Below are 24,430 nucleotides of genomic sequence, written 5' to 3' on the forward strand. Positions count from 1 at the left end.
TATCAGCTTATTCTTTTCATCAGGAGCTAATCTGTGAGATTAGGCAATGGCTACTAAACTGCGTATGGAGCATTGGTGGTGTGCGCCGTGCACTGCATTCGGCCACTGCAGGTGATTACAGCTGATCGGTAGGGTGCTGGGCCCCAACTAATAATGTTTATCATTGGAACAGGTCATTAGTATAAATGTACTGGACAACCCCTTCAGGCTACGTTCCCCCTCCCCCCCCCAATGAGCTTTTTGATGATGTAGAATCTCTGCACCTAATGTTTAAATTGGGTTACTTGATTATTTCTTTTCATTGCGTTTGTGTGCGTTTTTTTTTTTTTAAGCATGGGTTTTTTGGACTTTTTGGTGTCATGCTTCAAATAAAGCTACCGTACTTTCTTTTTGATACTAGCCAAAACTGGAAAACTAAGCCTATAATCAAAATAATTCAGTTCAATTATCATAGGGGCCCAGAAACAGCATTTGGTCCTATAATTACCACCAAATATAATATAAATTATATTAGTCTTTATGACAAAATTTATTATACTTTATGAACATACACTAAAAACACAATTGCAGAAGATAAAAACCATAAATAAAGCCCTAAAAATATGCAGTGTGGCAAGATTAAAAACCGCGTGATTGACCATAAATGGTCAATCAAACTAGAATTAATAACATGGGTATGGCTATAACATAGAGTCCTTGTAAACCTATATGAACAGCCAATGCTACATAAATAAATCACTTAGTTTTCACCTAGGTAGTCAGCAGACCCCCTGCATTACCGTCCGCATAGTGAAGATATCAGTCACACCCCTACACCCACCATGTGCAATCATGCACAGAAGAACCAACACTGCCCAGTACTCTGATGCGCGTTTCGCTTATACCTATGTCTGGGGGCCACATGCAGGCTTCTCCGTAGGACAGGAAAGTTTTTGAAAAATACATAACTGAGAAGAATACATATTACCAGGATTTAGATTTAATTCATGTTAATGTTCTATACTGTACAAACAATCCTGCTTTAATTTTTCTTGCAGTGTATTTGAAGGAGAGCTCTCCGAGACCATACCAGTGGTGCATGCGTCAATAGCTGGATGCAGAATTATTGGAAGGATGTGTGTAGGTGTGTACAGATCACAACCATGACATGGCATACAGCAGTTTCTATAAAGAGATGTTAGTTTTAAAATGTTTGTTTTGTGATCCCTCTTGTAATGTTGCAGACTACAGTTCACACTGCCCCCAAAATGCTTTACATTGTCCAGGTGGATAGGCATCAGACATCAATCAAGCCTATGACACTTGCAGATGTTCAGATAATCCACCACGCAATTGATCTGTATGTGCCGACTAAATGCCAACAGGTCACACTGCTGTTTGGCTGCAGCCTGTATAAATCCTAAAGGGGGTTTCTAGGTGTGTAACATTGATGACCCCCGAATGATCTGATATAGAAGCCTTATCCAAAGGATATGCAAACCGTATTAGTTCCAGAAAAGACTACATCTGTTTAAAGAGGTTTTCCAAGTTAAAAAGAAAGGTCTGCAGTAAAGGTACCGTCACATTTAGCGACGCTGCAGCGATCCAGACAACAATCCTGATCGCTGCAGCATCTCTGTTTGGTCGCTGGAGAGCTGTCACACAGACAGCTCTCCAGCGACCAACGATGCCGGTCCCCTGGTAACCAGGGTAAACATCGGGTTACTAAGCGCAGGGCCGCGCTTAGTAACCCGATGTTTACCCTGGTTACCAGCGTAAAAGTAAAAAAAAAAAACACTACATACTTACCTTCTGCTGTCTGTCCCCCGGCGCTGTGCTTTCCTGCACTGACTGTGATCGCCAGCCGGAAAGCACAGTGGTGATGTCATCGCTGTGCTCTGCTTTCCGGCCGGCGCTCACAGTGCAGAGAAGCACAGCGCTGGGGGACAGACGGCGGAAGGTAAGTATGTAGTGTTTGTTTTTTTTTTACTTTTACGCTGGTAACCAGGGTAAACATCGGGTTACTAAGCGTGGCCCTGCGCTTAGTAACCCGATGTTTACCCTGGTTACCAGTGAAGACATCGCTGAATCGGCGTCACACACGCCGATTCAGCGATGTCTGCAGGGAGTCCAGCGACGAAATAAAGTTCTGGACTTTCTGCACCGACCAACGATGGCACAGCAGGATCCAGATCGCTGCTGCCTGTCAAACTGAACGATATCGCTAGCCAGGACGCTGCAACGTCACGGATCGCTAGCGATATCGTTCAGTGTGACGGTACCTTAACCGTGTGACAACAGACTGCTGAATTGTGACAGTGTGCGATGCAGACACTGTCATGATTTCTCTGTATTTCCTCATGTAAGTGGGTGGTCGAGTGACTGCATGTATGCGATCTGTGTGTTTGCGGGCACATCATGCTGACTAGACTCTTATCCCTTTCTTTCTGTGTCCTATTGAGAGAAGTGCAGAAAAATCTAATTGCTATGTGGCTGCGAGTACATATCATATACATGCAGTCACGTAACCATGCACTCGCATGGGGAGTACAGGGTAATCATGACAATGTGCACATTGCACACTTTAATGATTCGGCATAAAGTGACTGCAGACTTTTCTTCTCGACCCCTTTAACAAAGTATTTATGGAAAATGGAAGGCAAATTCTGATAAAAACCCTCACTGTAACACCATATTTGTCTGAAATTTCTTTGAGCTGCTTGTAAGGAGCATAAAGATATGACCTAAACATTAAATAGTCTATAGGTTATTTCTTTTCTTTTTTAGCTTTGAATTTGTGTTCACATTTTATGTAGGAAACCGAAATGGCCTTCTAGTCCCAAACAACACAACAGATCAAGAACTCCAGCACATCAGAAACAGCTTACCGGACTCTGTACGAATCCAGAGGGTTGAGGAGAGACTTTCCGCTTTGGGGAATGTGATGGCTTGTAATGACTACGTAGCCCTTGTACACCCCGATCTTGACCGGGTATGTGCTGTTTGTTTTTTAATATCTACTGTAAACATTTCTTTAAATTCTCTTGGTCTTTAGGCATGTTGCCTTTGATAAGCCGGACAGGCACTGTGTCTACGCTGTCTAGACCCAAGGCATGTCCGTGCAATCTTCTCCCTGCCCAGCACCAGTGGCTAACGTGTCTCCCTGCCAGGCAAAGAACAAGGACAAGCCACCGGGGATATGTCTTGCATGAGACACCTAGTCCCAGGATGGCTTTTCAAAGTATCTTGCAGTGAGACTTATCGGCTGCTATTGCACAGCATGAATCTGATGATGCCGTTTCCTAGTCCCAAGCAGTAGACCGTTCTCTATCTGTACTGTCCAAAACAGAGAATATCTCTTTAAGAGGAATCTTTTTTTAAACCAACAAAAGAACCCTATACTTGCCTTTTCAAGTCTCCTCCAGTTTCGTATTTCCACACACACACCTATTCTGGACTTATTCCGGTCTGTTTTACTGTTGCTGTCGCCTCCACTCATTGTGGCCAGCGATAACAGTGGTGCTCCCCAAACTGTAAGGTTGGCCTTACCAGTGAGGCACGTTTCATAGACGTGATCATATACTGCCTGCTATTGGTGACAAAATTGGTGACAAAAAAAAAACAACTGACCTGATGGATAGGGTGGCCAAAGCGCTGGCCAACCATGGTGGGTCAATTGCTGCACAATTTTTCTACAAATTAGTATGTAATTTGGTCATTGCAGTGGGAAAGTTGTCGCCTACTGTGGCCGATCACGCTGTTTGGCCCTAACCTAATGTTTTGTTACAAATGGTTCATCATTGATCCATCAAATTCTTCTTCCCTTCTGTAAAATGTAAGACAAGACACAAGGATAACATAGAATAATGTACTTTCTATAATCCCTGCTCTTTATTTTCTTTTTGTGTTTCAGGAGACAGAGGAGATACTAGCAGACGTTCTGAAAGTAGAGGTTTTCAAGCAGACAGTTGCTGAGCAAGTTCTTGTTGGCAGTTACTGTGCCTTTAGTAATCAGGGGGGTTTGGTTCATCCCAAAACATCAATAGAAGACCAGGATGAGTTGTCATCATTACTCCAAGTCCCCTTAGTGGTAAGTAAAATAAGATAAGAATGAATGCTACTTCAAAACGCTATATAAAAGCTTGCTTCTTAGGCTAGGTTCATATTGCGTTAGTGCAACCCGTTTAGCGCTACCTACTGGGGAATTTTGGAAAGTTTAGTAATTTTGAACATATAGATAAGGGTATGTGGGGAAAAAAATGGTAGTCAAATTTGGCATTCAGATTCCACAGCCTGGGACTTTTGTTCTTTTCCCTCAAGTTTGCTTTTCCAAAGTAAATGTGCTTGTTACTTTAACCCCTTACCGGCATCGGACGTACTATACCGTCCGATGCCGGCTCCCCTGCTTTGATGCAGGGCTCCGCGGTGAGCCCGCACCAAAGCCGGGACATGTCAGCTGTTTTGAACAGCTGACATGTGCCCGTAATAGGCGCGGGCAGAATCGCGATCTGCCCGCACCTATTAACTAGTTAAATGCCGCTGTCAAACGCAGACAGCGGCATTTAACTACCGCTTCCGGCCGGGCGGCCAGAAATGACGTCATCGCCGACCCCGTCACATGATCGGGGGTCGGCGATGCTTGTGAATGGTAACCATAGAGGTCCTTGAGACCTCTATGGTTACTGATTGCCCGTCGCTGTGAGCGCCACCCTGTGGTCGGCGCTCACAGCACACGTGCAATTCTGCTACATAGCAGCGATCAGCAGATCGCTGCTATGTAGCAGAGCCGATCGTGCTATGCCTGCTAGCCTCTCATGGAGGCTATTGAAGCATGGCAAAAGTAAAAAAAAAAAAGTTTAAAAAAATGTGAAAAAAATAAAAAAAACATAAAAGTTTAAATCACCCCCCTTTCACCCCAATCGAAATAAATCAATAAAAAAAATATCAAATCTACGCATATTTGGTATCGCCGCGCTCAGAATCGCCCGATCTATCAATTAAAAAAAAGTATTAACCTGATCGCTAAACAGCGTAGCGGGAAAAAAATTCGAAACGCCAGAATTACGTTTTTTTGGTCGCCGCGACATTGCATTAAAATGCAATAACGGGCGATCAAAAGAACGTATCTGCACCGAAATGCTATCATTAAAAACGTCATCTCGGCACGCAAAAAATAAGCCCTCAACCGACCCCAGATCACGAAAAATGGAGACGCTACGAGTATCGGAAAATGGCGCAATTTTTTTTTTTTTTTTTTTTTTTTTTAGCAAAGTTTGGAATTTTTTTTCACCACTTAGATAAAAAATAACCTAGTCATGTTTGGTGTCTATGAACTCGTAATGACCTGGAGAATCATAATGGCAGGTCAGTTTTAGCATTTAGTGAACCTAGCAAAAAAAGCCAAACAAAAAACAAGTGTGGGATTGCACTTTTTTTGCAATTTCACCGCACTTGGAATTTTTTTCCCGTTTTCTAGTACACGACATGCTAAAACCAATGATGTCGTTCAAAAGTACAACTCGTCCCGCAAAAAATAAGCCCTCACATAGCCAAATTGACGGAAAAATAAAAAAGTTATGGCTCTGGGAAGGAGGGGAGCGAAAAACGAACACGGAAAAACGAAAAATCCCCTGGTCATGAAGGGGTTAATGGTAAATTGCCATATATATTTAAAGGGAGTCTTGCCAGGATTTTGCTACCCCCATCTGAGAGCAGCATATTTGAGGCTCCGTGGCTGCATTATTAGACAATAATTGAACAGCCACAGCACATACGGGGATTGGCTAACAGCCGCAAATCGTGGAGCTGCGGGGACTTGGAACATATTACTCAAGCACCCACGATACTTTGAGAACGCTATTTCCTAGTACACTTATCACTAACAGAGACCCTTGTTCCAGCGGAGTCATTTACTGGATTTCTTGCTGTAGTTTTATCTGCTACTGATGTACCAGTTATGAGTTCATTATAACCCCAGCCACACATTATTGGCAGATTTCTGCCTATGCACAGTGTACAGAAAGCTGCCAGTCCGTGGTGGGGCGGGGTTATACACAGCTTATGAATATGGAGGACTACTTGGCATGAGGTTTACTAGTTTTCCCTGTTTTACCAGCAGGAGATTATGAAAAGTACAGCAAGCAGCCTAGCAAGTAACATGTCACTGGAATTGGGGTCTCTGTCCCCATGTCATGCTTATGTCATTTTAGGTGGCAAAAACCTGATGACCTATTCCCTGTTAAAGGGAACCTGCCATGTTCCCAAACGCTAATAACCTACCGTAATTCTATGGTGCTTATCTGCAAGTTAATAGCATTGTAATGCCGCACTGAAAGACTGGCTACCATGAGGACATGAACTTTATTACTCCAGCTGTCAGTCATACAGGCGTGGCCAGCTCTGCTGCAGTCTTTAGTCAGAACATAGTGAGCAGCGGCTCTAACCATTCCTCGCCACTGACTGATGGCTGACTCTGCACAGATCCACTGCAAGTCAGTGCTGGCAGCTCAGTTACAGCGGTCGCTCACTGTGTACTGAGCGGTGACTGTAGCTGTGCCGGCAGCACCACTATGACTGAAAGCTTGAGGCTGCCGAGAGGAATTAAGTTTTTCCTCCCAGTATCCAGTCTTTCAGTGCTGGGGCTGCACAGCGTTAGAATGTTATTAACCTGCAGATTAACACCATATGTAAAAGTTTATAGCGGTTTGTGACATGACTGTTTTCCTTGTCAGCAGGATTGTGCACAGTAACCTACAGTGTCAGGTCGGCTCCTTTACACTGATTAAAAATACCTTGGCTGATGAAATCTGTCTTGTGGTGGTTTCTTAATCTTTTTTTTTTTCCTTTGGAGGAGAGAATTTTTTTGTTTGTTCTCTACAAAGGTGGCACTGCCGACGCCTGCTCAGTAGCAGCCATTGGATCACCAATAGCTGCAACTACACAGGCTGGCGTCTGCCTGCAGAAGGGTTTTATTTTCTTTTCAGAATAGAGCAATCTTTATCCTATAATCTCTATCCCAACCTGACACTGTCTGTAGGTCACGTAATGATAGAAACCACGGCACTCAAGGTTTGTAGGAGGTGCACAAGTTAGGTATCCAACCCGTCAGTCATGTAGAATAAATTACTTGGCACTCAAGAGAAATTCTTTGCAAGGTAAAACGTGAATAGTTCATTTATTAGGTGCATCCAGTTCCATATAAATTGAACGTTTTCGGTCTAATCAAAAGACCTTCATCAGAAAAGGTTATAAAGTACTGTAATACATGTGTGGAAAAACACAAAGGAAAACATTTTTTAGAAAATGATGCACAGAGAAATATATAGTAAAAAACAGATATGGTACACATTGCTCAATGGAGAAATGATAACTAAACAGACATCACATGTTACACGAAGAGCAGACAACAGCGGCAGTCTAAATGGATCCGACCTGGTGCTCCGTGAGTGGTGAGCTTCGTGGTGGAGATGCTAAAGGCTGTAAATGTGTAGGAAGGATAATGCAAGAGAAAAGAGGGCAAGGAGACACATCACGTCCAACTGAAAAACCGAGCGAGTGGATAGCGAATAGGCCATCCCTAAAGGATACAGGAAGTGCGGTAACCTCTATGACTAGTGGTTGACGGACTAAGGTGCACAGTGAGATGCCTGAAATATAAAACATGAACATGTTAATAATACATAATTGTCATTGTGCAGGAATAGTGCAACATGTATGGGCACACAACCCCGTAGGGAGAAGAGAGCATAAGAATGAGTAGAGGGCAAGAGAACGGACCCTGCAGTGTGACCACCTACAACCTGCAAGAATGAATAGAGAAATAGCCCAGAGTAGTAAAAGCATATACTAGAAAATTATATTATAGCTACCTGGATGATTAGGGCAATCTGATAGGGCCCATAAGGTGCCAGCAACAGAGCAGGCCTAGGGGAGGGAGGGCGCCTAGGAGGAACAAGGAGAGATAGAGGAACACCTAGCCAAAAGTTGTCTATACCAAGGTAAACCCCTATAGAGTACTAGTCACCATTACCTGTAAGGCAGAGGGTATATAAGGCGAGCGCTGTGGGGGGCGAGCAAATCGCAGGAGCAGACGCGCTGTTGAAAAGAAAATATAATGAGTGACTAAGTCTCTAGGCCGAGGCGGAGTGCCGAGAGAGGGCGAGCGTCACTGTATAATGGGGCAGAGAGTACCTGTAAAGCCGGAGGACCCCGGCGCCGTGTAGCGAAGGCTGTGAGACTCCCAGGGCTGGTGTCTGGCTGGCGGCACTTCCGGGTTCATGTGCGCGCCGCCAGGCAATCACCTGACCCGTAGCGTCATAGCAGACACGTGACCGGGTCGGCGGCGCGTGCGCAGAGAGACAAGGACGGAAGGGAGCTGAAGGGCGCTTGCGCCAAGAGAATGAGTGCCGGAGGCTAAAAAAGAAAGCCAGAGGCGGCCCTATACAGCGAGGGGAGAGAGGGGGGAAGGGCGAAACTACAAGGGAGAACAAACGCAGGGAAATTAGAGAGGGCAAGGGAGGCTGGACGAGGAGAACTCAAACAGGGTATATGCAAAATAAAGAGGTAAATGACCTAATACAGAGAAAGGAGGGAAGGTCTAGAACAGACCTCAAAGGTGGTCACACGCAGGTGATATAGAGACCAGACTAATGCTCTATATCTAGAATGGCATTGAGTGTGGATACTGTACCATATGGGGTGGGGCCAGTGCTCGGTGCGCAGGACGTGACTAGCGGTTCTGTGAAAAGAGGTAAAACAGAAAATTAAAAACATGACATAAACAAATGCGATCAACACATTCCCTGGTTGTGCTCACTTTACATAGACTACAAAACCAGGAATTACAAAAAAGCTGAAATATCATAATCTCTATTTAATCCCTTTGGTTCTAAGGTCTGGAGCGTATAAATCCAATAAGCTTCCCTTCTTTGAAGCATTCTGGTACGGTTTTGTCCTCTTCTAGGGATATCCACCTGTTCTAAAACCTGAAACCGGAGTTGGGCAATACCGTGATTTTTTATGGCAAAATGGTGTGGGAGGGGAAGATGTGTCTTGTTGCATCGGATGGTGGATTTGTGTTGGGCCACTCTTTCCCTTACTGCTTGCGTGGTCTCACCTACATAGGCTAGGCCGCATGGGCATTTGATGAGATATACCACGAATGTGGACTCGCAGGTATAGAAACCTTTTATGGGAATGGCCTTACCAGTTTGTGGGTGAAACACAGAGGAGCCCTTTTGTACATTACTACACTGTAGACAATTGAGGCAGGGGAAAGTACCACGTTTCTGGGTGTGAAGAAAAGTTTGTTTTGGGACCACTGAACCTGAGCCAATATCTGCCTTGACCAGCCTGTCCTTAATGTTTCTAGCACGCTTAAAACATGGTAGGAATGGAGCTTTAAATTCTGGAACTGTCGGGTAACTTTTGGATAAGATATTCCAATGTCTCCTAATGGTAGATTGTACCAGGCTCGAAAAGGGATGAAAGGTAGAGACAAAGGGGATGGTGACTAGTACTCTATAGGGGTTTACCTTGGTATAGACAACTTTTGGCTAGGTGTTCCTCTATCTCTCCTTGTTCCTCCTAGGCGCCCTCCCTCCCCTAGGCCTGCTCTGTTGCTGGCACCTTATGGGCCCTATCAGATTGCCCTAATCATCCAGGTAGCTATAATATAATTTTCTAGTATATGCTTTTACTACTCTGGGCTATTTCTCTATTCATTCTTGCAGGTTGTAGGTGGTCACACTGCAGGGTCCGTTCTCTTGCCCTCTACTCATTCTTATGCTCTCTTCTCCCTACGGGGTTGTGTGCCCATACATGTTGCACTATTCCTGCACAATGACAATTATGTATTATTTACATGTTCATGTTTTATATTTCAGGCATCTCACTGTGCACCTTAGTCCGTCAACCACTAGTCATAGAGGTTACCGCACTTCCTGTATCCTTTAGGGATGGCCTATTCGCTATCCACTCGCTCGGTTTTTCAGTTGGACGTGATGTGTCTCCTTGCCCTCTTTTCTCTTGCATTATCCTTCCTACACATTTACAGCCTTTAGCATCTCCACCACGAAGCTCACCACTCACGGAGCACCAGGTCGGATCCATTTAGACCGCCGCTGTTGTCTGCTCTTCGTGTAACATGTGATGTCTGTTTAGTTATCATTTCTCCATTGAGCAATGTGTACCATATCGGTTTTTTACTATATATTTCTCTGTGCATCATTTTCTAAAAAATGTTTTCCTTTGTGTTTTTCCACACATGTATTACAGTACTTTATAACCTTTTCTGATGAAGGTCTTTTGATTAGACCGAAAACGTTCAATTTATATGGAACTGGATGCACCTAATAAATGAACTATTCACGTTTTACCTTGCAAAGAATTTCTCTTGAGTGCCAAGTAATTTATTCTACATAACTGTCTGTAGGTCACTTTGCACAATCCTCCTCGCACGTTCCTTTTAAGTGTAATTACACTTTCAGGTAATGTTCCAGGATTTCTGGAAGTCCTTGTGTATGTGTACATAAGGAGTAAAACTATCTGTCATTTGTATTCTGCAATTTGGCAAGTTTTTACTCTGAGCTGGGAGTCTCGGCAGTTTTTTTTTTTTTTTTTTTGTGGTTTTGGTTTAGGTTTTTCTTGAGCTTCTCCCTGTAGGTTTATAGATCAAATATATAATGTGATCTCTCAAAGACTGATTTTTTTTTTTTTTTTTAATGAAAAGTTTGCAGTCACTGTGTGAATGCAGACGTATGAATTCTCCCGGTGAATGCATCGTTTTAGACGTGACAACCCCCTTTAAGCAGTTTTGGAGCGTGATAAGTGGATTTATCTCTTACAAAGTTTCTTTTTGCTTTTTTCTTGGGCTCTGTTAATGAAAGCAGTGCTGGAGAGCCCGCGCGATGCTGGGCTATGATGTGCGGTGAAGCTCTGCACACAGCCCAGTCATTCGGGGAGACTGGGACCTGCCTCAGTGATGCCGGGTTGGCTTCTAGTTCCGAAAGTTGATGTGACATCACTGGCAGCTGCAGCTGGGGGGTCACGTCATGGGGATGAGCAGACAACGATAGCGCCGCTCACAAGCACATTTGGAAACGCAAAGTATTTAAAGAGAGACTCCAAGGTTCATATCTATCTGCAAGTGGACAACTTCTTTTAACCCCTTCCCGACCTGTGACACAGCGTATGCGTCATGAAAGTCGGTGCCAATCCGACCTGTGACGCATATGCTGTGTCACAGAATGATCGCGTCCCTGCAGATCGGGTGAAAGGGTTAACTCCCATTTCACCCGATCTGCAGGGACAGGGGGAGTGGTAGTTTAGCCCAGGGGGGGTGGCTTCACCCCCCCGTGGCTACGATCGCTCTGATTGGCTGTTGAAAGTGAAACTGCCAATCAGAGCGATTTGTAATATTTCACCTAAAAAACTGGTGAAATATTGCAATCCAGCCATGGCCGATGCTGCAATATCATCGGACATGGCTGGAAACACTTATGTGCACCGATCGCCCCCCCAGCCCTCCGATCTGTGCTCCGCTCCCCTCCGTCCTGTGCTCCGCTCCCCCGTCCTCCTGTCCGCTCCTCCCGTGCTCCAATCACACCCCCCGTGCTCCAATCAAACCCCCCTGCACTCCGATCCCCTCCCCTGCACAGCGATTTCCCCCCCCCCGTGCTCCGATCCACCCCCCCCCGCACAGCGATTCCCCCACCCCGTGCTCCAATCCACCCCCCCATGCTCCGATCCACCCCCCCGTGCTCCGACGCCCCCGTGCCCTGATCTCCCCCCCCCCTTATACTTACCGAGCCTCCCGGGGTCCGTCCGTCTTCTTTCCTGGGCGCCGCCATCTTCCAAAATGGCGGGCGCATGTGCAGTGCGCCTGCCGAATCTGCCAGAGTGAATTTTGATCACTGAGATAGATTATATCTCAGTGATCAAAATAAAAAAAATGGTAAATGACCCCCCCCCTTTGTCACCCCCATAGGTAGGGACAATTAAAAAAAAAAAAATAAAGAAATTTTTTTTTTCCACTAAGGTTGGGGTAAGAACTAGGGGTAGGGGTAGGGTTAGGGTTCGGGATGTGCACACGTATTCTGGTCCTCTGCGGATTTTTCCGCAGAGGATTTGATAAATCCGCAGTGCTAAACCGCTGTGGATTTACCGCGGTTTTTCTGCGCATTTCACTGCGGTTTTACAACTGCGATTTTCTATTGGAGCAGTTGTAAAACCGCTGCGGAATCCGCAGAAAGAAGTGACATGCTGCGGAATGTAAACCGCTGCGTTTCCGTGCAGTTTTTCTGCAGCATGTGTACAGCGATTTTTGTTTCCCATAGGTTTACATTGAACTGTAAACTCATGGGAAACTGCTGCGGATCCGCAGTGTTTTCCGCAGCGTGTGCACATACCTTTAGAATTAGGCTATGTGCACATGGTGCGGATTTGGCTGCGGATCCGCAGCAGTGTTCCATCACGTTTACAGTACCATGTAAACATATGGAAAACCAAATCAGCTGTGCCCATGGTGCGGAAAATACCACGCGGAAACGCTGCGTTGTATTTTCCGCAGCATGTCAATTCTTTGTGCGGATTCCGCAGCGTTTTACACCTGTTCCTCAATAGGAATCCACAGGTGAAATCCGCACAAAAAACCCTGGCAATCCGCGGTAAATCCGCAGGTAAAACGCAGTGCCTTTTACCCGCGGATTTTTCAAAAATGGTGCGGAAATATCTCACACGAATCCGCAACGTTGGCACATAGCCTTAGGGTTGGGTTGCAATTAGGGTTGTGGTTAGGGTTACGGCTACAGTTGGGATAAGGGTTAGGGGTGTGTTGGCGTCAGAATTGAGGGGTTTCCACTGTTTAGGCACATCAGGGGGTCTCCAAACGCAACATGGCGCCACCATTGATTCCAGCCAATCTTGTATTCAAAAAGTCAAATGGTGCTCCCTCACTTCCGAGCCCCGACGTGTGTCCAAACAGTGGTTTACCCCCACATATGGGGTACCAGCATACTCAGGACAAACTGCGCAACAATTACTGGGGTCCAATTTCTCCTGTTACCCTTGAGAAAATAAAAAATTGCTTGCTAAAACATAATTTTTGAGGAAAGAAAAATGATTTTTTATTTTCACGGCTCTGCGTTGTAAACGTCTGTGAAGCACTTGGGGGTTCAAAGTGCTTACCACATATCTAGATAAGTTCCTTTCGGGGTCTAGTTTCCAAAATGTGGTCACTTGTGGGGGGTTTCTACTGTTTAGCCACATCAGGGGCTCTGCAAACGCAACGTGACGCCCGCAGAGCATTCCATCAAAGTCTGCATTTCAAAACGTCACTACTTCTCTTCCGAGCCCCAGCATGTGCCTAAACAGTAGTTTACCCCCACATATGGGGTATCAGCGTACTCAGGAGAAACTGGACAATAACTTTTGGGGTCAAATTTCTCCTGTTACCCTTGGGAAAATAAAAAATTGCGGGCTAAAAAATCATTTTTGAGAAAATAATTTTTTTTTTTTTTATTTTCATGGCTCTGCGTTATAAACTTCTGTGAAGCACTTGAGGGTTCAAAGTGCTCACCACACATCTAGATTAGTTCCTTTGGGGGTCTAGTTTCCAAAATGGGGTCATTTGTGGGGGATCTCCAATGTTTAGGCACACAGGGGCTCTCCAAACGCGACATGGTGTCCGCTAATGATTGGAGCTAATTTTCCATTTAAAAAGCCAAATGGCGTGCCTTCCCTTCTGAGCCCTGCCGTGCGCCCAAACAGTGGTTTACCCCCACATATGGGGTATCTGCGTACTCAGGACAAACTGGACAACAACATTTGTGGTCCAATTTCTCCTATTACCATTGGCAAAATAGGAAATTCCAGGCTAAAAAATCATTTTTGAGAAAAGAAAAATTATTTTTTATTTTCATGGCTCTGCATTATAAACTTCTGTGAAGCACCTGGGGTTTTAAAGTGCTCAGTATGCATCTAGATAAGTTCCTTGGGGGGTCTAGTTTCCAAAATGGGGTCACTTGTGGGGGAGCTCCAATGCATAGGCACACAGGGGCTCTCCAAACGCGACATGGTGTCCGCTAACAATTGGAGCTAATTTTCCATTCAAAAAGTCAAAAGGCGCGCCTTCCCTTCCGAGCCCTGCCGTGTGCCCAAACATTGGTTTACCCCCACATATGAGGTATCGGCGTACTCGGGAGAAATTGCTCAACAAATTTTAGGATCCATTTTATCCTATTGCCCATGTGAAAATGAAAAAATTGAGGCGAAAAGAAATTTTTTTGTGAAAAAAAAAGTACTTTTTCATTTTTACGGATCAATTTGTGAAACACCTGAGGGTTTAAAGTGCTCACTAGGCATCTAGATAAGTTCCTTGGGGGGTCCAGTTTCCAAAATGGGGTCACTTGTGGGGGAGCTCCAATTTTTAGGCACACGGGGGCTCTCCAAACGTGACATGGTGTCCGCTAAAGAGTGCAGCCAATTTTTCATTCCAAAAGTCAAATGGCGCTCCTTCCCTTCCAAGCCCTGCCGTGCGCCCAAACAGTGGTTTACCCCCACATATGAGGTATCAGCGTACTCAGGACAAATTGGACAACCACTTTCGTTGTTCAGTTTCTCCTTTTACCATTGGGTAAAAAGTTAAATGTTCATTTTTTCTTTCCATGTTGCTTCTGCTGCTGTGAAGCACCTGAAGGGTTAATAAACTTCTTGAATGTGGTTTTGTGCACCTTGAGGGGTGCAGTTTTTAGAATGGTGTCACTTTTGGGTATTTTCAGCCATATAGACCCCTCAAACTGACTTCAAATGTGAGGTGGTCCCTAAAAAAAAATGGTTTTGTAAATTTCGTTGTAAAAATGAGAAATCGCTGGTCAAATTTTAACCCTTATAACTTCCTAGCAAAAAAAAATTTTGTTTCCAAAATTGTGCTGATGTAAAGTATACATGTGGGAAATGTTATTTATTAACTATTTTGTGTCACATAACTCTCTGGTTTAACAGAATAAAAATTAAAAATGTGAAAATTGCGAAATTTTCAAAATTTTCGCCAAATTTCCGTTTTTATCACAATTAAACACAGAATTTATTGACCTAAATTTACCACTAACATGAAGCCCAATATGTCACGAAAAAACAATCTCAGAACCGCTAGGATCCATTGAAGCGTTCCTGAGTTATTACCTCATAAAGGGACACTGGTCAGAATTTCAAAAAACGGCAAGGTCTTTAAGGTCAAAATAGGCTGGGTCATGAAGGGGTTAAGGCATGCTCTTCAAAGCACATCTAGGCAGACGTATCAGATTTCATAAACTGAGTTGTTTTATCACAGTATTTCAGTACCTTATCCAATCGTTCATCAATATCTCGCACAATTCTTGCACTTGTGTTGATACACTGGTACACACTAGGTTTGAGTCATCATACAGCTCTGTGGCCGCAACTTATGAAGCCTGGCATAGTACATTCTACTCTTAATGAAGGGTTGTGGTGGAGTAAGCCTATGTGCACACGTTGAGTATTTTCTTGCAGAAATTTCTGCAAGGTTTCTGCATCTCTAGGCAGGAGAGAGGCTACTGCAAAAACGCACGTTTTTGCATGCGTTTTTTGTACAGCAATGAAGGCTTTTTTTTTTTTTTTTTTAAGCTAAATAAAGATATTAAAAAAAAAAGTTGGTATTTCTTGGCTCAACACCAAGTTTTCATGCTGATGCAGTGTGGTATCAGGGTAATGGGATTAGAGCAGCAGCTGTCATTGACAAGTAGTTCCAGGCCTAGTCATAAGGTGTCAGCTGGACACCCTCATTACTAAGCTGATAAGTAAACACACACAAACCTACCCATACATTGTCACCAGCCTATGTAGGAGTGTTATCAGAATGAATGTACATAGGCTGTAGCTAAACAGCAACTGTTAATTTTAAAGAAAAAAATGGAAAAAAAAATGTGCGCTCTCGCAATTTTAATAACCAGCAGATGGAAAGCCGACAGCTGGGGGCAGATGTTTATAGTTTGGGAAGGGGTAATATCTATGGAGCTTCCAAAGCTATTAATATCAGCTCACAGCTGTATACTTAGCCTTTGCTGGCTATTAAAATGGAGGACCCCCCCAAAAAATGATGTGGGGTACCCTTATAAATAATAACCAGCAAAGGATATGCAGGCAGCTGTGGGCTGATATTAGTAGCCTAGGAAGGGGCCATGGATATTTGCCCCTCCCAGACCAAAATCAGCTCTCAGCCACCCCAGAAAAGATGCATCTATAAGATGCGCCAAATTTTGCGCTTAGCCTCGCTCTTCCCACTTGCCCAGTAGCTGTGGCAAGTGGGGTTCATATTTGTGGGGTTGATGTCACCTTTGTATTGTCAGGTGACATCAAGCCCACAGGCTAGTAATACGGAGGTGTCTATAAGACACCTATCTATTAATAACCCCATAGTGATATTGTATAAAACAGAGACCCAGAATAAAGTCCTTTATTTGAAATAATGACACTCCTTTAATGAATCTTAATTAGACCATAATTGCCAAACGCCTAATCCACCGAAGCCAATGTTTCCTGTAACAAAAATAAAATAAACCACAAATATTCCTCATCTGTCAGCAGAGAAGATCTTTGTGTGGAAACTTCCTGAAGAAGAAGCCTTTGAGCTTCGAAACGCGTTGAATAAACCACCCGAACACCCTAACAGTATATCTGGATCTATTATTTGTCGCAGCAGCGCAGATGTAATCCACATTTCATTTATTATAGCAGAGAAGATGATACATAATGTCACACGATGATCCTGATCACTTTGAGAGCAGTCACATCAGTGATGTGACTGCTCTCAAAGACAGCCGGCAATACACTGACAGGAGGGAATTGCTTCCGCAGTGTATAGCACTGAGCTGCAGTGAGAGAGTTAACTGGAGTTAATCAGCTGATCAGCTCCGGTGATCTCGATTACGGCACCACTGCCACGTGGGAAAGTTCTCACTCAGCGGTGCTGTAAGTGAGAGCATCGGAGATGACGGGCTGATGAACTTCGGTGAACTCTCTCACGGCAGCTCAGTGATACACTGCGGGAGCAATTACCTCCTGTTAGTGTATCACCGGGCAGAGCAGTCACATCTCCCGATGTGACTGTTCTATACGTGATATCACCGTGGGACAATCTGGATTACGTGGACTACGGCACACATGGAATATATGGTGGATTAGTTTACATTATTTCTAGGACGCAAGGGCATCGGGGATTAGGCGTTAAGGTGAGTGTTTTTATTTTTTTATTTTTATGGGAATATGTATGTAATTTTACTTAAACTGTGAGCACAGGTGCCAGCAGATGATAATACTATCCCATCAGCGGCACCTGCTGTCACTGTTATCAGTGACAGCAGACATAGCCTGATGGAAGCAGTAGTCTCATCGGCCTACGCCAGCTTTTTGCTGCAGGATCACGCGGACATCGGACAGCATGATTCCGCAGCACTGTGACCGACAGTACTGGCGGTAATGTTACTGAGGGTGACAGTCACAGCTACGGGATCACGCTGACAGTCTTAAAACTGATTGTCTCCCCGGCGGTAGCGTTACCGCTGATAGGAACCACCGCGCAGTTGTTTTCCATGCTGTCACACATGACAGCGTGGAAAACACCATAGGAAGATGGTAAAACGCAACACAAACTCAGCAAATCTGCAAACATTTTTATTCCTGTGTTTTTGCTGCGGATTTAACTGACTCAATTGAAGTCAATGGGTGCGGAAATGCTGCCGAAATGCACAAAGAATTGGCATGCTGCAGAAAGACACGCACTGCAAATACGCACGGAAATTTACTGATCATGTGCAGAACACTTCAGGATTGACATTGAATAAGCTTGCATAAGGATTCCATTACATTTTTGGACCATTTCTGCGAGGAAAAAAAGCTGCAAAAACGCATCGTGTGCACATAGCTTAAGAGGCGCTTGGTTCACTTAGGGGGCAAGCCTCTTAATCAGTCAGGGCACATTTCACAACTGGCATGCCTCATCAGAAATCTTACTCTAGTACCTTATATACCACAACTGATCATCAATTAGATGGCCGAGTTTTGCCACATGCACTTCCTGCCGAAATGCCCCCTACTTTAGCAGCATGAATATGTAAAGTTGCAAAATTTTTGCACAACACCATGTTTCGTCAAAATATAGCAACTTTTTAAGATGGTTTAATCTAGAATATTCTGGCGTGTACAAACAAGGCACCATTTTTATTTTTTTATACTGATACTATATAAATAATCTAAATTATAATTTTCATTGTCTTTATTTCATTATTGAATTACCAAAAATATAACCCTCAAAAAGCATGTTGTGAAAATCAGTATGTATAAAGAACGTTAAAACATTTTATTTTGAAATTTGAGCATTCAGTTAAATGTATCCTGTCAAATCCTAATCACTAATTGACACTAACTTTAATTGTCTTTTGACAGGCTGGTACAGTCAATCGAGGTAGTGAAGTGATTGCAGCAGGAATGGTTGTCAATGACTGGTGTGCTTTCTGCGGTCTGGACACGACCAGTACAGAGCTGTCAGTCATAGAAAGTGTATTCAAGCTAAGTGATGCTCAGCCAAGCACCATTGCCACAAACATGAGAGACTCTCTAATTGACAGGTATGATACTGTTTTCTAGCTTTTGTTTTAGTGTACAGCACTAGGAAACCTGTAGTCTGAAACTAGAGGGCGACTTTGGCCATGACATAGGTCAGAAGGCCAAATATTGCAGTATGCTCCTAATGCATTACCACATAATGCTAGTGAATGGGGGTCCTATTTTGAACCTCAAAGTACCAGGTCACTCAACTTAGAAAAAATCCAGATTATAACTTTTTGTGACTTGCTTGACTCTTGTGAGTTGCAAAGTGACCCCCTTTCATTCAAACTATGCTGTAGTATAGCAGTGAAACTGGCGATCTTTGGCTGTAAACCACAGTGTGTATCCCAGGCCTAATTGTCGAGTACATATCACAGCAGTGTTTCAGTTATGTGCTTTTTTGCTCTGCAACAAAGCTGTGAAAAACTCTTTAGGGTGCAGCTTGTACCCTTCTTGCACATTCAGAAGGAACGGAAAATATAAGGCCTTACACTGCTTCCGGCTAGACCCACTTCTGGCATTGCCTCAAAGTTCCATCTAAAAGTGTCCTGATTTCAAACATTATGTTTAAAACCACAAAATCCCCATGTAAGGGCATGTAGACACAGTTGTGTGTGTGTGTTTTTTTGTTTTTGTGGTAGATTCTACTGTAAAAGCAACCCGAAAAAGCACTAACTAAAGGCTCAAAAAAATGAATATATGTATTACCATGTAAGAACGTGTTTATTCATATGGTTTTCTTTTGATAGTCTTTTAACCACTTCAGGTTTCCAAAACACTAAGCTGTTAAAAGAATTCAGCTGACTTTCTTCAGGCGGTTTTTTTTTCGGCTATATTTTATAATGCAAGTAATTGGGGAGGCTCAAAGTTTCTAGCATGTCACTGAGCATTTCGCCAGCGTTTTTGCTTCAAAAACTGCTAATGTTTTTCTTGCTCAATGTAGATTAAAAATAAAAGCATCCAACAAGTGCCAGTCCAAAAAAAGTGTCTCCAAACTGATGTACAAAACACCAAAAAACCCTTCAGTGATCAAAAGTGTTGTGCTAATTACTTTGGTATGGAAGAAAGATGTATATAGCACTACAAGCTTAGGCTGGTTTACAATAGCATATGCAAAGTTGTCTGAATGCCTTTCAGAAAGTGTGTTTAGTTTTTGTTTTTTTGTTTTTTTACATCCGCATGTCTATTATGGACAGCTGCATTGCATCTGTTAAGAATTGTAATGGATCCATGCAAAATCCATAATATGGGGATGGCAAGTCGTATATGATCTGTGCTGTTTTTTTTTTTGTGTATGTGTGCACCTTTATTGACTTTTTTTTTTTAATCTTTTCTCCTTCCTTTTAGCCTTACATAACCAGAGTATCCTGAGATCAGCTGCTTGGCCATTAAGAAGATCACTGCACTGTATTACTTAAGCTGCTGCTTCACCTGCTAAATGATGTGCGCATTAGTGGAACAGATGTTTGTGTACAACCTGCATTTAAAAGGAAAAAAATAATAAATTCAAACAACTGTATATTGCACTTACACTCTTTAAATGTAATAAAATTTTAAAACCTAATACTGTAAGATCTATTTGCCCATAAAATCTACTAAGGCCAGGTTCACAGGGGCATATTGTACAATCCGAATATGTACCACAATCCTAATATGTACCGCAATACCTGGGATAAGTCTCCTAACCCAAACTGATAGCCTCTTATTAGGCTGTATGTTAGGGGTCAGTAAACCCGTAGTCAATCAGGTATATGTTTGGATTGTTAAAATAATGAATACTCCTAGAGGTTTAAAGTCAAGTTTGTGATATACAGTCATGGCCAAAAGTATTGACACCCCTGCAATTCTGTCAGATAATACTCAGTTTCTTCCTGAAAATGATTACAAACACAAATTCTTTGGTATTATTTTCATTTAATTTGTCTTAAATGAAAAAACAAAAGAGAATGAAGCAAAAAGCAAAACATTGATCATTTCACACAAAACTCCAAAAATGGGCCAGACAAAAGTATTGGCACCCTCAGCCTATTACTTGGTTGCACAACCTTTAGCCAAAATAACTGCGACCAACCCCTTCCGGTAACCATCAATGAGTTTCTTACAATGCTCTGCTGGAATTTTAGACCATTCTTTGACAAACTGCCATTTTTAGATCTCTCCACAGGTGTTGTATGGGATTCAGGTCTGGACTCATTGCTGGACACCTTAGAAGTCTCCAGTGCTTTCTCTCAAACCATTTTCTAGTGCTTTTTGAAGTGTGTTTTGGGTCATTGTCCTGCTGGAAGACCCATGACCTCTGAGGGAGACCCAGCTTTCTTACAATGGGCCCTACATTATGCTGCAAAATTTGTTGGTAGTCTTCAGACTTCATAATGCCATGCACACGGTCAAGCAGTCCAGTGCCAGAGGCAGCAAAGCAACCACAAAACATCAGGGAACCTCCGCCATGTTTGACTGTAGGGACCGTGTTCTTTTCTTTGAATGCCTCTTTTTTTTCTCCTGTAAACTCTTATGTTGATGCCTTTGCCCAAAAAGCTCTACTTTTGTCTCATCTGACCAGAGAACATTCTTCCAAAACGTTTTAGGCTTTTTCAGGTAAGTTTTGGCAAACTCCAGCCTGGCTTTTTTATATCTCGGGGTAAGAAGTGGGGTCTTCCTGGGTCTCCTACCATACAGTCCCTTTTCATTCAGACGCCGACGGATAGTACGGGTTGACACTGTTGTACCCTCGGACTGCAAGACAGCTTGAACTTGTTTAGATGTTAGTCGAGGTTCTTTATCCAATATCCGCACAATCTTGCGTTGAAATCTCTTGTCGATTTTTCTTTTCTGTCCACATCTAGGGAGGTTAGCCACAGTGCCATGGGCTTTAAACTTCTTGATGACTCTGTGCAAGGTCGACACAGGAACATTCAGGTCTTTGGAGATGGACTTGTAACCTTGAGATTGCTCATGCTACCTCACAATTTGGTTTCTCAAGTCCTCAGACAGTTCTTTGGTCTTCTTTCTTTTTTCCATGCTCAATGTACACACAAGGACACAGGACAGAGGTTGAGTCAACTTTAATCCATGTCAGCTGGCTACAAGTGTGATTTAGTTATTGCCAACACCTGTTAGGTGCCACAGGTAAGTAACAGGTGCTGTTAATTACACAAATTAGAGAAGCATCACATGATTTTTTTGAACAGTGCCAATACTTTTGTCCACCCCCTTTTTTATGTTTGGTGTGGAATTATATCCAATTTGGCTTCAGGACAATTCTTTTTGTGTTTTTTCATTTAAGACAAATTAAATGAAGATAATACCAAAGAATGTTTGCAATCATTTTCAGGAAGAAACTGAGTATTATCTGACATAATTTTGGCCAATATATTGTAGGGATTGGCTCAGGTGAGCAACGGTAGGGCCGCAGTAATGAGGCAACACACAGGCTTCCAGTCCAAACTTCTGTGGTTTATTGACACTTTAAACAGTCCGAGACAGAAAGTAAAAGAAAAAACCAAACATACTCCAGCTTGGAGAACCACTGGTCTCAGACTCTCCCTTACACGGGACGGGCTTAACTAAGCGGCTGCCAGGTGAGCGGCTTCTGCCAGGTGCCATTCCCAGGGTTGCTAACAGTCATGTCACCATCCTTTGTGACATGTGTCGCAGATAAAACAGTTCAGGCTCATTCCAGCCTAGCTCCACACCCAGACTGACGTGTCAAACAAAAGAAACTCCATTACATAGTCTATAGCCACACCCACAGGTGAGGTATTATTATTATTTATTATAGCGCCATTTATTCCATGGCGCTTTACATGTGAGGAGGGGTATACATAATAAAAACAAGTACAATAATCTTAAACAATACAAGTAATAACTGGTACAGGAGGAGTGAGGAACCTGCCCGCGAAGTCTCACAATCTACAAGGGATGGGCGAGAATACAGTAGGTGAGGATAGAGCTGGTCATGCAGCGGTTTGGTTGATCGGTGGTTACTGCAGGTTGTAGGCTTGTCGGAAGAGGTGGGTGTTCAGGTTCTTTTTGAAGGTTTCGATGGTAGGTGAGAGTCTGTGTTGTGATAGAGGGTTCCAGAGGAGGGGTGATACGCGAGAGAAATCTTGTATACGATTGTGGGAAGAGGGGAGTAGAGAATGAGATCTTGTGAGGATCGGAGGTTGCGTGTAGGTAAGTACCGGGAGACGAGGTCACAGATGTATGGAGGAGACAGGTTGTGGATGCCTTTGTACGTCATGGTTAGGGTTTTGTAGTGGAGTCTCTGGGCAATGGGGAGCCAGTGAAGGGATTGACAGAGGGGAGAGGCCGGGGAATAGCGGGGGGCAGGTGGATTAGTCGGGCAGCAGAGTTTAGAATAGATTGGAGGGGTGCGAGAGTGTTAGAGGGGAGGCCACAGAGCAGGAGGTTGCAGTAGTCAAGGCGAGAGATGATGAGGACATGGACTAGGGTTTTTGCAGATTCTTGGTTGACGAACGGATTCGTGAAATATTTTTGAGTTGAAGTCGTCAGGAAGTGGAAAGGGCTTGGATATGTGGTTTGAAGGAGAGATCAGCGTCAAGGATTACCCCGAGGCAGCGAGCTTGTGGGACTGGGGATTGTGGGCAGCCATTTACTGTAATGGATAGGTTCGTTGGGGGGGTCACGTGAAATGGGGGAAAGATTATGAATTCTGTTTTGTCCATGTTAAGTTTCAGAATTCTAGCGGAGAAGAAGGATGAAATAGTGGACAGACATTGAGGGATTCTGGTTAGTAGGGAGGTGATATCTGGTCCAGAGATGTAGATCTGTGTGTCATCAGTGTGATGCCCGAGAGACCGGGGTACCCAGCACCGGACCAATGGGGTCTGTCTCTTGAGGGGGATGTCACGGGTGGCTTGACCCGGTGCTGTGGCCTCAGGCAATGCACAGTGTAAAGGGTATCGTGAGGGAACAGGCACTTACTTGATCAGCAGGTTCTCCCAGCGGTCATGATCCCAATCCTGGATAGATGGCTATTGTCCAAATGAAAGACTGAGGCACTGAAACATTTAACCAGTTTACTTTAACAAAAAAGGATTTACAACCAGTCCTGTCACCGGAGTCTGTATGGGAACTCTGAGTTACTTTGACCCTGCCGGGGTCTTCGCCTCTTATTGTACGCAATATCTGTGTGGCCCTGCTGCTGTATGTGAACTGGCTGCCGGCCCAATCTGTCCCCTCCGGGTCCTGGTTCGACGGGCAACCCGAGTCTTATCAGCTTACCCCCTCCGGGAGTACCGCTGAACTCTGTGTCTGTTGCTGCGTCCGACCCTAGTGAAGCTGATATCACCTCACGTTTTTCCGGTTGCTGTATTATATGTAATGAATACAGCCACGGATCCGGTATCCGTCTTTGCGCCTGTTCTGGGTAGTGATTAATGCTGCCCGGTTCTCACAATGTCCTTTTTCTCTATCCCTCTTCTCCTCAGGCCGGTGATTTGGGCCTGGAAACCGTCATAGGGCTGTTAGAAATTCAGCTGTATGACCTCTCACTTTCAGCTCCTTAGCCCAACTGCCAGTTCTTCTCTCAGACCAGAATGGATCAAGGGGAGTCTCTGGAGCTCCCCCTTCTGGCCGGAGGAGGTAGTGCAGTCTTGCTATTTTAGTATTTGTATTCAGTGTCAGTAACTATATTTGTGGCAAATACCTCTAGGGGTGCCACATTCCCCCTTAGTTAAGAACAGTACTCCGGGACTGTGGGACAATAACATTTTGAAATAACAATTAATATGTACAGAGTCTTAGAAATGAAAAGTTACAAAAACCACTCAAGGAAACAAAAATAGAGTTCTGTAAAAAGTCACTTCAA

General features: G+C 43.8%; 1 protein-coding gene across 1 annotated transcript; it reads left to right on the plus strand.

The window, feature by feature from the left end:
• Positions 1–1,013: 1,013 nt before the first annotated feature.
• Positions 1,014–20,164, plus strand: LOC138664800 (eukaryotic translation initiation factor 6-like). The gene is made up of 5 exons (XM_069751774.1): positions 1,014–1,123; positions 2,796–2,971; positions 3,893–4,069; positions 18,439–18,620; positions 19,948–20,164. Exons 1-5 carry the CDS (start codon positions 1,114–1,116, stop codon positions 19,955–19,957), a joined length of 555 nt encoding a protein of 184 aa, XP_069607875.1. The 5' UTR covers positions 1,014–1,113; the 3' UTR covers positions 19,958–20,164.
• Positions 20,165–24,430: the final 4,266 nt, after the last annotated feature.

This window comes from Ranitomeya imitator, chromosome 2 (assembly GCF_032444005.1).
Source record: "Ranitomeya imitator isolate aRanImi1 chromosome 2, aRanImi1.pri, whole genome shotgun sequence".
NCBI lineage: Eukaryota > Metazoa > Chordata > Amphibia > Anura > Dendrobatidae > Ranitomeya > Ranitomeya imitator.